Here is a 15939-nt window from a genome sequence, read left to right on the forward strand (position 1 = left end):
TTTCATTCAACATAGGACCCTGGTGCACCAGATGGTGGTACCTATAGGTGTCATGTACAAAACGAATTTGGTGAATCAAATGCAAATCTTAATCTTAATATTGAAGCTGAACCTGAACCAGAAGGCGAAGGTCCAACATTTGTTGAAAAACCCAGAATTGTATCTGAGAATAATGGACAATTAGTAATTATGGAATGTAAAGTAAAAGCAGATCCTAAACCTGAAATATTATGGACGAGAAACGGTGAAGTTGTTAAAGAAACAAATAAAATTAAAATGTCTATTGAAGAGAGAGGTGATATTTATTATATTAAATTAGAATTGACCGATCCACAATTGGAAGATTCTGGATTATATAAATGTAATATAAAAAATACTTTAGGTGAATTAAATGCAAACCTTACACTTAATATTGAAAGTAAGTATCAATTTATAAAATGTTTTTTTTTTCAATTACAATATTTTACATGCTCACAGATTTTTGTTACATTTTCATAATTCCCATCTATGCAAAATTTATTATTATTAATATTCACAAAATCTAATATATTTCTAATTTTTATTATGTTTTTTTCACTTCTTAATTTTAGTTGTTCCTGTAATTAAAGATAAGCCAAAAATAATTAAAATAATTAAGAAACGTACAGTTGTTATTGAATGTACGGTACAATCTAAATTTGAACCTGAATGTACGTGGTTCAAAGAAGAAACAGCTATTAAAGAAACAAAACGGCATCATGTGCATATTAAACAAAGTAAAGATGGTGAATTTAATGTACAGTTAGAAATAAATGAAGTTGAAGAAATTGATAAGGGTGCCTATAAATTAACAGCTAGAAATGAAAAAGGTGAAGCCGTTTCACAGACTGTACATTTAACAGATATACCAGAAGAAGAAAAGAAACCCGGAAAGCCAGAAATTATTAGAAAATTAGTCGATCAAAAAATTGATATTGAAAAAACTTTTGAATTACTAGCTGCATTAAAACAATCAGATAAATCATGTAAAATAACTTGGTATAAAGATACAACGATAGTTAAAGAAACAAAAGATATCACAACAACATTTGATGGTACAACAGCACGATTAACGTTCAGTTCATCAAAAGTTGAACATAGCGGTACATATAAAGTTATATTCCAAAATGAAGTTGGTAAAGATGAATCATCAGCGAAGATAATTGTTGAAAAGAAGACCGAAAAACAGAAGAAAGAGGAGGAAGAAGAAAAGAAGAAACAAAAGCAAGAAGAGGCTGAAAAAAGAAAGGTACAAATTGAAGAAGAAAAAAAAATTTTAGAACAGGAAAAAATTAAACAAAAAGTAAAAGCTAAAAAACAGGAGACAATTAGAGAACAAACAAAAATTAAAGGGCAGGAAAGAATTAAAGAGCAGGGAGAAATTAAAGAGCAAGAAAAAATTAAAATGCAAGAAAAAGTAGAAGAACAGGAAATAAAAATTATAGAACAGGAAATAAAAATTGAAGAACAGGAAAAAAATGTAGAGCAGGAAAAAATTAAAGTTCAGGAAAATGTTCAAAATCAAAATAGTGTAAAGCAAATAGAAGAAGACAAACAAACACCGAAAATTGTAGTTAAAAAGAAAAAATTAGAAGAGCAAACAGGTCCAACAAAAGTTATTTTTGATGTAAAATTAAAACCTACAAAGAAAAAGGAAAAAGAGGAGGTATTTTTAAGTAGTTTCTGTGAAAAAAAGGGTTTAATTCAATTTTTACTTTAATTTTTCTTTTAAATTTTAATCTATCACTTTCTTTTATTATAGATGTGAAAATGTTTTAATTTGAACTTCGGAAAAAAGGCGAAAAAGCCAAAGACATTAACAATATTTGAAAATAAATATTTATTCATAATTTTCTCTTGATGTAAATCATCTACGTATGCTTATATTTACGAATCTTTGTTCAAATAAAGTTCTAGTAAATGAAATAATTTTTACGAAACAATGAAGAACTACTGATTTTTAAAAATGAGTAAAAAATGTTTTTCAAGTAAAAATTAATATATAACTTCAAGTTTTAAAACATTAAAATTTATAGTTATTTTCTTTTTTTTGTGCTCTGAATATTGTTAAAATTAGTCTCACTAATATATTAGAATAAATACCTTAATGCACACCGAATATCAATTTGACCTATTAGCAATTAAAGTTACGAGTATATTGTTGAAAAGATCGGCTTGACTTTAGATTTTTATTTTTTGGAAAAATTTATGTACATTTTAAACTATATTTTAGTTTTCAAGTATTGTTAATGTTCATTGTAGGTAAATATGACGACGTTCATACATATTTGAACGTTATATACGTTATTTGTTTTTCTTTTATTAGAGGTGAACAATATTAATATTTTTGCTCTTCATTAGACGTGAGTTTATATTCAATTTTAATATTTATACTTACATTATTTTTAAATAGAAGTGAATTTAGTTTTTAGTTTCCTAATTTTAATTAATATATATCATAAAATTCATAGACAACATCAAATTCGTAATGTAGGCAGAAGCAATATTCTTTAACGAAATTGAAAATTATATTAGTAAAGTTATTAAAAAAGAACAACTATATTCAATTTTAAAACCCCTGAAAAAATTGGTATATATATATATATATATAATTTCTTTACTTTATTTATTTTTTGTTTCAAACCTTTGTGTATACATACATTCTATTCTGATTACCCTCTTAAAAATTATAAACTTAAAACTTCAAATGCACACTATGGCTAAAACACTTTTTTCTATTAAAATATTGTCATCACTTTTTGTAATTATTACACACATTGTAAATGTTATATGTGAACATCGTTTTTACAACATATTACAAAAATCTGCGTAATGTAAAAATTATTATATGTAATAAAAAAGGCCGAAGAAGAAGAAGAGAAAAAGCAAGAAGCAGAAACAAAACAGGTCGAAGAAAAAAAGAAAGAAGAAGAAAAGAAGAAGGTCGAAGAAAAAAAGAAAGAAGAAGAAAAGAAAAAGGTTGAAGAGAAAAAGAAAGAAGAAGAAAAGAAAAAGGTTGAAGAGCAAAAGAAAGAAGAAGAAAAGAAAAAAGTTGAAGAACAAAAGAAAGAAGAAGAAAAGAAAAAAGTGGAAGAAAAGAAAAAGGTTGAAGAACAAAAGAAAGAAGAAGAAAAGAAAAAGAAAGAAGAACAAAAGAAAGAAGAAGAAAAGAAAAAAGTTGAAGAACAAAAGAAAGAAGAAGAAAAGAAGAAAGTTGAAGAACAGAAAAAAGAAGAGGAAAAGAAAAAAGTTGAAGAACAAAAGAAAGTAGAAGAAAAGAAAAAGGTTGAAGAACAAAAGAAAGAGGAAGAAAAGAAAAAGGTAGAAGAAAAGAAAAAGGTTGAAGAACAAAAGAAAGAAGAAGAAAAGAAAAAAGTAGAAGAAAAGAAAAAGGTTGAAGAACAAAAGAAAGAAGAAGAAAAGAAAAAAGTAGAAGAAAAGAAAAAGATTGAAGAACAAAAGAAAGAAGAAGAAAAGAAGAAATTAGAAAAGAAGCCAGCTGATAAAAAGGGGGTAGAGGGACCCAAAGAGGTAAGAAACCCACAGGCAAAAAAATATTAAATCCAAATCAACAAATCAGAAATGTTGTAAAAATGCAAATCAAATGCGAATGCAATATAATACAAAATTATCAAGCAACAAACTCTTTAATATTTTGCATCAAGCTTATATATTTTACTCATACATATTTCGTTATAAAAGTATATTTTTGTAATGTTGTGCTTACAAATATCATAAAATAACCAAAAAATTTCCGTATATACAACTAGATACTGAAAAGAGAAAAAACAAAAAAACACAAGGATTACTTTTTAATTTTTTCTCTTTAATCATCTTCATGTATCATAACTATTCCTTTATATTTTTATTCTTCTATAGACCCATAAGCATATAAAAAAGAGCTTCATTTGTGCCATAGTATTCTTACTTTACAATGGTATTCTTTTTTTATATATATATTTTTTTGTTTGCGTGTGACTCTATGTATATTTGTACAAACTTTATTATTATTTGTATATATTATGATTTTACCTTACCCTCCTCATACATTTCTTTCACGATTTCTATTTCTGTTTTTATCAAGTACTTACATATGTATACAATTTCATCTGTTATATGCATTTTTTTTTACATTTAATTTGCTTTTACTTGTGCTAATACATATTTCATAAATTTTTGTAGAACATTGTAATATTTTTAAATTCTCATAATCATATTTTACATAGAATTGGAAGTTACAACTAGGTAAATTGTTTCACATAGAATTGTAAAACGATTTACAGGAAATACTCTTGTACTAAATTCTATGCAAATTGGTAGGTAAATTTTAACTCTACCTCGTAACTGAGGTTAACATTATATTATTACACAATTCAACAATTAGAACTCAAAAGCTGGGTTGTGTATTCTAAAAGTATTTCACTAATTTGAATGCCTAGAGAATTAAGTAAAAAAAGCTAGTACGATGTTAATTAATAGTGGGCAACATAACAGATATTACTTGTAAACTCTTGCACCACCTCAAGCGGCTTTAAATACTTGATGTGAATAATCTCTACTTATGAAATAATAAAAACTAAACAATATACATAGTTCTTGCTGGATGACGTGAGCATGAATAGTGCAAGTGATTATTCAACAAATTGCACATATTATTTCTTTAATTTTAAATTATTTTTCAAATTGCATCTTAATTACATTATTTAGTTTGGTTTTATATTATAAGATTTTGCAAAATATTCCTTTCAATTAATTAAAAAAAATATTATATGTACCACTTTATTTACATATGTAAATTCTATTCTAATTGCCGTCTTAAACAAACAAAACACAAATTTAAAATTACAAACAATAACACTATAACTAAAAACTTCTTCCTCTTAAAATTGTCATCACTATTTCGTTATTATTTCACACAATATTTTATGAAAACCTACGTTATATGAAAATTATGATATTAATTGAAAAAGGCCAAAGAAGATGAAGAAGTTGGAGAAGATGAAGAAGATGGTGGAGAAGATGAAGGAGGAGAAGAAACAAAACATATGGGAGGAAAGAAGAGTGCTGAAGAAAAAAGCAAAGAAAAAGACAAAGAGGCAGAAGGGAAGAGAAATATTGAAGAACAAAAGAAAGAAGAAGAGAAGAAGAAGGCAGAAGGAAAGAATAACTTTGAAGAACAAAATGAAGAAGAAGAAAAAAAGAAGAGTGATAGGGTTGAAGGAAGGAAAAGTGTTGAACAACAAAAGGAAGAAGATGAAAAGATTAACAATGGGAAAATTGAAGGAAAGAAAAGTGTTGAAGAACAACAGAAAGCAGAAAAAAAGAAGACGGCGGAGGGAGTTGAAGGAAAGAAAAGTCTTGAAGAACAACAGAAAGAAGAAAAAAAGAAGAAGGCGGAGGGAGTTGAAGGAAAGAAAAGTGTTGAAGAACAACAGAAAGAAGAAAAAAAGAAGATGTCTGGAGAATTTGAAGAAAAGAAAAGTAGTGAAGAACAACAGAAAGAAGAAGAAAAGAAGAAAGTTGAAGGGGTTGAAGGAACAAAATGTGTTGAAGAACAACAAAAAAAAGAAGAAAAGAGAAAGTCTGGGGCGGTTGAAGAAAAGAGAAGTGTTGAAGAACAACAAAAAGAAGAACAAAGTAAAAAATCTGGGGGAGTTGACGGAAAGAAAAGCATTGAAGAACTAAAAAAAGGAGAAGAAAAGAAGAAGACTGAGAAGGTCCAAGGAACGGAAAGCGTGGAAGAACAAACGGCTGAAAAAGAAAAGAACAAAGCTGAAAAGCATGAAGCGAAAAAAACTGTTGAAGAAGAAAACGAAGAAGAAAAAAAGAAGGCTGAGAGTAGTGGGAAAAAGGATAGTGTTGAAGACCAACCAGAAGAAGAGGAGAAGGAAAAGGTAGAAGAAGAAAAAACGCAAGAAGAAAAACAAAAAATGGAAGAAGAAGAAAAAAAACGAGGTGATAAAAAGGAAGTAGAGGGACCTGAAGAGGTAAGAAACAAACAACAAAAAAAAGTTATATATAAATCAACGAATCAGAAATGTTGTAAAAACTATAAACATAAAAATGCAACTCGAATGCGAATGCAATGTAACGCAAAACAACTAAACGGAGTCTCTCACACACTCTGTCAATTTGCATCAAACTTATATATAATACTCATATATAAGTTAGTTTTTTAGGGAGATTTATATCAGCAATCATACTGTTTATCTCTGTTTTAAATAAAATATATATATATATATATATATATATATATATATATATATATATATATATATATATTATGTTACATAAGTAGTATTTAATAAGCATTTGTGAAATGTTATTGTGTGTATTAAATTATTTAGTAATTCCGATTCAAAAAAGATCAAATATTACATAAATCTATGAAAATAATACACAACTAGAAAGTCAAAAAAACAAACAAAAAATTTAAAAACACACAAGGATTGCTTTCGACTTTTTCATCTTTGATCATATTCTCATGTTTATTGTAGTCATAATTATATCTTCTTACTCATATATACATACAAAGAACTTTAATTTATTGTGCTATGATATTATACTTTTAATGGTACCAAATATATGTATATATGTAACAATGCATATATTTATGTATACATGTATGTCTGCTTTTATTGTTATTTGCTTTTCCTTTCTATACCTTTTTTTCTCTTTTTCCGTTTTCCTTGCATAAATACCTGTGTATATAATTTTTAACATCATTTATTTTTATTTAATTTAAGCTAATAATATATTCATAAATTTTTGTAGAGCATTGTCATATTTTCGAAAATACCCTGACCTCAGAATTGCAGTAATACGGTATTAAAATGTTCATACACAATTCAGCAATTAAAACTAATAAGCTGAAATATGTATTAACACTGCTACAATTTTGAAATCCGAGACATATTTTTAAGATATTTGAAACGGTATTTACTAAAGTGCAAATTAGTCTACAGATAAAAATTACTAAATTCAGATATTTTAATTTAATTGCTGAATAAAGTTAACCTAACAATAGAATTGCACTTTGGTAGATGTTTTTTGTTGTTTTCTTTTTTTGGTTTCTATAATTTTTACATATTTTATCTATTGACATTAATTGTAGACAGATATAGTTCTCCAGTTTACAAATATACAATAACATAGAACTCATAAAGAGAGAAAATTACATGGAATTTACAAATAATTTTGTACAATATTTTGTTTTTGTTTTGTAAAAACAAAATTGTTAAATTCGAGCATCCTGACTTGACTTCAGAATTGCGATAATGCTGAATAACTATGCATTCAGTACTTTTACAATTCAGTGAAAATGTATAATATGATAGTTGATAGAATAATACAAAGTGCATAATATTAGTATATAATATAATAGTATTTCACTAATATCAGTGGACAATTATGACATAGCAGAGGAAGCTTACTTTTTGTAAGTAATCTTTCTTAGGGAAAACAAAAAATAATATAATTTTTGATTAATGACATTAAGTGATTCAACATATTGCTTTATTTCTTTCATTTTTCATTAAATTTCATATTTAACTTTCAAATTACGCACATCTAAATTACATATAGTTTGTTTTTATATTAAAATTTTCTGCAAAATGTTTGAATATATCTTTATCTTTCGTTATACTGTTTTATAATTGTTGGTATTTCACTTTTATTTATATGTATTATGTTTTCTGTATGATATTTTACAAATTTATCTCTTTTTTTTGTATACATATTTACTTTACAACTTTTTAACTTTATTCCAACTTGTGTCTTTAAATCAATTTAAATAATTTTATACAAGATATATTTACATATATACACAAAATATTAAAACAAAACAAAAACATATCAAACTTTTATAGGACAAACAAGAAAAACCTGTTGAAAATGGAACCATTGAAGAACCAAAGGTACAAGAAAAAATACAAATTCAAAATAAATATTTAAACTAATACTTATAAGTATTAACTATATACTAAAATACATAAGACTAATGACAATATAAAATAATACATATATATTTTTACTAACAATTATTGTTAATAAAAATATGTATACATTACATACAAGCAAAAAAACAAGGTATTCCTCCAGAATCTAAAGCGAGTAAAATAATTTAAATATGTATATTAACAGTTGTAAATTTAATGTTAGATTTACATTTTACTAAAACCTCTATTATATCGGCAGCTTCAAAATTGTAGAAATCATGAAACAAAATAATAAAGGTTTTTTTTGGTTTTGAGGGGCATATATTTATCTTAGGAATACTGTGTATTATAAATAAACTATAAACTACACGTTAAATCTAAAATTTAGATATTAAACTAAAAATTAAATGTTATTTAAATGTAAAAATGTAATATAAGTGTATAATTTTTATAATTATTAACACGATAATTTATTTGATTTCTGCTTACCTGTACATACAATCTAAGCAAATGTAAATAATATTATATCAAAAAAAATTTCAATATTTCAATATTGTAAGAGTTTATTCCTATATAATTTGTACTCGGTAATTTCTAATTACTCTGATTCTTTTAATATTACATATTTTATAAATGTGTTAAACATAAAATCTAAGTTGTTACAAATAAATTCTAATAAGTTTTTATATATCGAATTATTAGTAAAATTTTTATTTAAATTTTAAATTTAATTAAGATTTTTCGCTATTAATCCTGCTTTAAAATATTTTATATATATTATTTTTTTTATTTTATTTAGGCTTTTTTCTTTAATACGAATATGTATTATATTTACCCTTATTTTTTTGTTATAATTTTTATTGAATTTAATTTGATTTTTTTTTTATTTTTTTATTTTTTTTTTGTGGAACAGAAATTACTAAAGGATGAACCAGATCTTAAGAAAGTTGATCGCAAGGTATATATTATATGAAATATATAAAAAATATAATAAAATAATATAATGCGATAATTCAATATACAAATATATAAAAAAATAGTAATAAAATGAGGAATTTACTTCATCCGAACAAATCTATATATGAATGAAAAAATTATTAACTATAACTAAATAAAGTGAATACTACTTAAATTGAAAAGTTCATTATATATAAAAGGAGTTCGGATAAATGGAGTTTATTTAATTTTTTTATATATATTTTGAAAATATTAATGTAAGAATTACATATATTAAATTACACAATATCACAATTAATACATATTTTACATAAAATTACAATATTATATTTTAGTCAATTTTGAAGGTTGTACTGAATACGAAGATAATTTTTGATAAAATAGTAAAACCTTTAAAATGTTAAATTTACCGAAATTTTAATTTCAAATCAGCAAAATATTTCAAAAGTTTTATAAATGAAATATTGTAAAACTTTGAATATTATAGTTTTATCAATAAATTTTATTTTATAGATTTGATATATTCTGAATTAATACAAGAATTTAAATTCGTTAATTGAAAAATACGTAAATAAATAAATTACTTTGAGTTAAATACAATAGATTTTTTAGTATAACCTTCTTCATCCTCTTTTTCATTTCTATTATTAAGATTTTATTGTTTCATTACTTTAATTTTTTTTATTCAAAAAAATCACAACTCAATACGATATTACACACAAACAATGAACTCAACTACAATGAACAAATTACAACAAACTACACTTATAAATTATTTTATATATCTACTGGGGTGTTACCTGAAAATTGAATATCTTTTTCATCTTTAATTTGAAATATCTTTTGTATATAAATTTTCTTGATTATATAAATAATTTTCACAAACAAAACTTTGGAAAACAATTTTCATTTTGGATCATATTAATTATTATTATAAAGGGCTCGAAAACGCCCAGCGAAATTGAATCAGAACCTGCACCAGATGAGGTAAAATTGCGCCCTAAAATAACATTTCATTAATATTATACATATTTTTTATATAATATGTAATATGTATTTATATTTCATACAAATATTACATTGTTATATATTTAGAAGTATAAAGAAAGCTTTTTATTTAAAAATGTGCATACTTACATAATCAGCTGTGTTCTGTTTATATGAATATTTACATTCTGCATAATTAGGAGATTTACGATTTTACAATTCAATTTTTAGTATGGATATCGGAGTAAAATATTCAATCAAGTACTGGAAATCAAGTTAACAATCAAATAAGACATAGTGAAATTCCTGTTTGGTTACTAACCGAACTGATAGTTACCATGATATGTCGCACTAGCTATTATGGATCTTCACATTGTGTAGATTCATCAAAATGTATATGTATTGAATTTCTCAAAATATCATTGCATAAGACTTAGGTCTTGTTGGAGATTCACGTTGAATGTCTTTTAAAAATGCTTTCTTTGATGCCCCCTCCCCCCAAGAAGAGCCTCATGATTTAAAATTGCTTGCTATTGCCCCAGTGCTGTGTAGGTATGCTTCCAAACTAAAAGACCTACTATGTAGGTAAAAGAACCGTTTAGTGACAACTTCATACATTTTCATTTCTATCAGTTTGGGAGTTTTATTTGAATGAGCACACAAATTTTATTTTCAATTTATCCAATTATCCAATTGTTTCAGCCGTTGTCATTGTATTCACATAAATAATTTCTAGACTGTCTGTTTGACTTATTGATTTTAAATTTAAATTACCTTGCATTTAATAAACATTTTTGTCAAAGTAAAAATATAAAATCTCTGTATGTACAATGTATTTTCAAAAATTTTAAAAATAAATGGAACACAAACACGAATCGTATCAAAAATTTTTGCTATAAAATGCTTAACGTTATATTCGAAATAATGAATGTACAATGTTGCTTAGAATTTTATTTGGATTAACAACTAGCAAATACACAAATTTTTAACGTCAATTTGATTATGTTTTTTTAATAAAGATCGCCCGTAATGTTCGCGAATTGACAAGTTAAAAAGTTGCCGTTGTACGGCAATTGCTGTGGATTTGACTATCTAATTTCAAGCGTGTAATGTTAGAACTAAAAAATATAAATTTATTTAAGGTTACTTCGACAACCAATCAAATTGACGTTAAATTGCATTTAGGTTTACGATGCATATAATTAGTATACTTATGCTTCTATATTTTTTTAATTTACTAATAGCTATCAATACAATATACTTTTACATAATTAAACTATAAATAAATTAATTTTTAATATTAAAATTTTATTATTTTGACAAATATCAACGTATACATTTTTTTTTAAAAACATGCACTTTATAGTTTTATTAACTTTTATTTAATTGAATCTTTTGTACATTTTGAAAAAAAATATTCTTGTGTGATATGATATTTTATCCTCTATTTTTATCATCCCCTGTATCTTTTTTTTATTTTTCAAAAACTATAGTTTTTTCTCTTTCTTGGTTTTCATATTGACAAATACATATAAAATTCAAAAAATTTGTAATAAACTGTTACAAATAGACTGCTTAAAATTCTATCATATTGTATATTTATACTTATAAATAACCTATATTTTAACTAAAATTGTTTTGAATGAATAAATTAAATTTAAAGGAAGTAACAGCAATTAAGGAACAAAGTAAAATAGAAGCACAACGCAAACAATCGGTAACGCAATTACAAGTCGTCGAAGAAAAAACTAGTGTATCGCGGAAATCCTCAGTAATTGCTAGTCAAATAAGTGAAGCAACTACACAAATAGTTGAACAACAAACTGTTGCTTCAGTTACAACAGAAATGAAAGGCGTTGCTGCCTTACGTAAACAATCAATTGTTGTCGAAAAGCAACAAGATAGAAAATTAAGCATTGAACAAATTAGAAAAACTTCTCTTAAGGTGAGAACATATATGGTTTTACTTTCATATCAACACGTTTTGTACATAAAGTGACATAAATATTAGTTTTAAAAGAAAAACAAAACAAAATGTCAAAATTTTTTTCCAATTTTTATATTAAATATTAATTCTTCCATAATAGACGGTAAAACTTGTATAAGAATGACTTTTTTATATTGCCACTGGGATAAGAACGTCGATATTTGATAACATTTTTTAATATTTCATTTTAAGAAAACTTTTATGGACTTTGGTAAATTTTGGAGTTTCCTGAGAGAAAAAATACTAGGTGTCTGATAAATATTACAGTTTAAGTCAAATTTTAAACTTATTTTGGCACATGCTTGTTATATAGGAATTCTGAACAGTTACAAAGCTTTTTGAGTTTGACATTTTGGATCAGGGCCATCATCTACATTATGATAAGAGTATACAAAATATTTATTCGAATTTATAGTGCATTTTAGTTTTGCATATTTTACTAATAAAAATTAAATTACTCTTAAAATAACTAAATTGGTTTTAAAATTAGTAGCATAAAAATTCGTATGTACTTAATTTTTTAGTAGAAATTTTATATTTTAATATACAGTTATTCATGAATTGTGTGAAAGAATTGTTTTGTTCAAGAAAATTATTTTTAACTATTTTTTGTGTCAAAAAATTATTAATCAAAATATTTTTCATTGTTTTAATATAATAATTTATGTGGTCGAATATTTGTTATTGTGTCATCTGTATTCCATCAAAATGAAAAAATTATGTTTTGTGTGAACACCAGGTTGAAGGAAGCGATTCAAGACGATCATCTATTTTGGATAAACAAGCAATGAAGGTACGCTTTTTTATTTTTTTAATTTGTTCTTTTCAATTTATTTGAAAAACTTTTGTTTCAAAGCATTCAGGACAAACCAAACAAAAATTTATTTTTTTTGTTTTGTTGTTCTGAATTATTTCAATAAAAATTAATTCGATTTAATATTTTAATTAATAAAATATTAGTAATATCGATCGAAGATGTTTGAATCAAAACGTGTTATATTTAATTAGTTCGAAGAAGTAAAATTTAATCATTTAATATTTATTTTATTCTTTTAATTTTGATGAAAAAAAATGTAACTTGTTACTCTTTTAACTTTTTTATATATTTTAATCTATTAATTTGTATATTTTTGTAATTTTTATTTTTTTACCCTGAAACCCTTATATTATTTTTGTTTTTATCTTCCAAACATGAATTTTTTGGATTCGAAAATCAAAATTTTAAAACATAATTTTAACTTTTGCAATTCAATTACATACGTATATTTTGTAAAATATTTATTTCTTTATTTTTAATATAAAACACAAAAATTTGTGATAAAAATAAAAAAAAAAACAAATTACATTAATATTTTTTGGTTCATTTTTACTTTTTAATTGACTCATTTAATCTATAACAAAACAACAATAATACAAAAATTATACTTAACCGTTATAAACTTAATATATATATTAATATATAAAAACATAAAAACAAAACGAAAAACTATATTTGTATTCAATAACTGAAAACAAACTTAATTTTTTATACAATATTACTTATATTTAACAAATTCAAAAAATAAAATGTAAAAATATATGACTTAAAAATAAAATTTTAAAATAATATAAAAATAAAATATATATACCCATAGCCTGGTGAAATAGAAAATAAGAAATTAAGTGCAAATAAAGCACCATTAGAAATTAAAGAAGAAATTCCAAAATTAAAATCAGCTGAAGGACGTAGAATAATCCCGAAGGTGAGAAATTCAAAACAAAGCCATAAATTTGATAATATAAAGAAACTGCGGACACTAAAATTCCTTATGGCCTTCTTAATAAAAACTTTTTTATGTTTACTATATCTCTTTCTTTCTCTCTTTTTCTATTATCTCTATTTAAGCTTAGTTTTTTTTTCACTTTCTGTCAAAATTTCATTTGACAGAAGGTGAATGATTTTTCGAACACATAATTTTGACATTTAATAGTGTATAAAATACCATTGCAATTCTATAAATACTTTTATATCAATTATTGTAAAGTACAAAGTAAATTTCTAATTTTTATAAGTGAATAATATTAAATAAATGTCAATAAAAAAATTTCAGCTATTTTAATAATTGATTTGAAATATATAAAAAAAGTAAATAATGTTGGTTGGAGTATGATAGCACATGTATTTCGGCATTTAATCAAATTAATTTGTTACTATTAAAGTAAAATTGTTAATAATTTGACATTTCAAAGTTTATTATTTGTACCAAAAAATTCTTTTTAGACTTTTCCAAAAAAATTAAAAAAGTGCTTAGTAGTTTCACTCTGTCAGTCTGTCTGTCCGTATGCATGCTAACAACACTTCTACACCCTTAAAGATAGAACTTATTTCGGCAGAAGAAAATTTTTACCTATTTCCCCCCCTCAATAAGAGTTATTGCTCCTCAAACTTCTAAAAATGCAATTTTTCAACTCCTAATTGTAGCGAAACCATAAGTATTTTTCAAGTTTTACAAACGCGGAAAAGTTGAAGGCCGGCTTCTTCTACCTTGACAAATGATATATTAGTTCATTTCGTTAAAAAAAATTTTTTTGCCATCTCAATCTTCTCTCAAGTTATCGCCTCTTGAAATTTGTAAAATTTGAATTTATTTAAACCTTATATTTCCGAAACTGTAGAATATCTAAAAATACAGAAAGCTAACGGTAAATGCTATATCATCAAAAAATATAATTATTTTTCTATCTCATGTAAACAACCCTTAAATTCGAGCATTATCTTACGCGTCTTTAAATTTTTTTTTTGTATTATGTATTTCAAAGACTGCATACAATGCTCATTTAAAGGTATGCAATCTTTGAAATATATTCGTACATGAATAAACGTAATTTTAATAATAGTTGCTACGTATTGGACATGGTTGACCAACCATTTAAAAACCATTGGTTTGATCCAACTTTGTTGTTGGAATTAATTAAAGGGAGTTTAAGGAAAGAGATCACTGCTTCTATTCTTTAATTTCTGCTAGTATAAAGAAAAACATCTGGTTTTTTCTTTTTATCTATTCTTGAAACTTTTCCTATTTAATATTATTTTCTTTTAGCTTCTAAATATATGTATGTAATTCCAAGTTTCTTGTCTTTTGTATCTTATCAATGTTATCGTACATAACTTAAAATTTAATGTATTCAGCTTTAAGTGTTGATGATGCCAAAAAAAACCGTTAATGAAAAGAAGTTTGTTACAAGTTTGTTTTATAAAATAAATTAATTTTTAATTTTTATAATAAAAAATAATAAATAATATAATAACATATTATAATATTGCTGAATTATTTAAATCGCATTTCGCGGCATTTAATATAGCCTCTAATTAACTGTTTTGTTTGCTCTTACTAAAAAATTATTTTATTGCATGCCTGTCAATCAATGTGTAATAATAAAAAAAATAAAAGCAGTACGTAATAACATGTACGATATTAGAAGGAAGGCTGTTAACCAGTGCTGCTAAATAGATAAGCCAAAATATCTTAATTTTTTTTAAAAATAAAATCTTCATATTGAAGATTCGATAAAAAAAATCTTTACGAACCTTTCGAGGTCTTCAATTGAAGTTAAATTGAAAAAAGCTAAAATATGACGATTTCAATTCGACTCAAATCACATATCAAAAAGAAAAATTAATGATATGCGCAATGACAGACGATGTTATAAGCAGTATGCACATTTAGATATTGCGCCAACTCGATTAATATAGAATTAATTTCAGTGGAGAATATCAAAAAATTTCTATCATGAAGATAGCGTTACCATGCGTTGCTTGTTAAATTGACTTTTTGGTCAAAATGTTTTTTTTTTGTCAAATATGGAAAAAAGTGTAAAACATTCCAATTTCAAAAAACTTCAGTAGTATTAAAAAGCTGGATTTTGAAGATATTTTTGAATGTAAAATTGAAAAATTTTAAAAATATAACTAAAAAACCTTCATTTTAAAATTAAATAATCACTTTTGGTAGCGCTGCTGGTAACTAAAAAAAGTGTTACAGCAGACTTTTAGAACAATAGTTTCATTTCAGT

At 24.5% G+C, this 15939-nt stretch overlaps 2 protein-coding genes across 43 annotated transcripts in view; both read left to right on the forward strand.

Moving 5' to 3' along the window:
* Positions 1-15939, forward strand: part of LOC129614672 (twitchin) — a 137914-nt gene that overhangs the window by 37767 nt on the left and 84208 nt on the right. For 24 of the 42 annotated variants that reach the window (XM_055529437.1, XM_055529438.1, XM_055529435.1 and 21 more), the window contains 9 exons: positions 16-418; positions 591-1267; positions 2881-3549; positions 7887-7934; positions 8869-8913; positions 9852-9899; positions 11563-11844; positions 12626-12679; positions 13521-13628. In XM_055529437.1, the coding sequence (XP_055385412.1) occupies positions 16-418; positions 591-1267; positions 2881-3549; positions 7887-7934; positions 8869-8913; positions 9852-9899; positions 11563-11844; positions 12626-12679; positions 13521-13628 (2334 nt within the window). The other 18 variants (XM_055529450.1, XM_055529452.1, XM_055529442.1 and 15 more) reach the window with 18 other exon arrangements.
* LOC129614680 (uncharacterized) lies at positions 3556-7619 on the forward strand. Its single transcript, XM_055529481.1, has one exon. It carries the CDS (start codon positions 5064-5066, stop codon positions 6195-6197), a length of 1134 nt encoding a protein of 377 aa, XP_055385456.1. The 5' UTR covers positions 3556-5063; the 3' UTR covers positions 6198-7619.

Source organism: Condylostylus longicornis, unplaced genomic scaffold (genome assembly GCF_029603195.1).
Source record: "Condylostylus longicornis isolate FDR11 unplaced genomic scaffold, ASM2960319v2 ptg000116l, whole genome shotgun sequence".
Taxonomy (NCBI): domain Eukaryota; kingdom Metazoa; phylum Arthropoda; class Insecta; order Diptera; family Dolichopodidae; genus Condylostylus; species Condylostylus longicornis.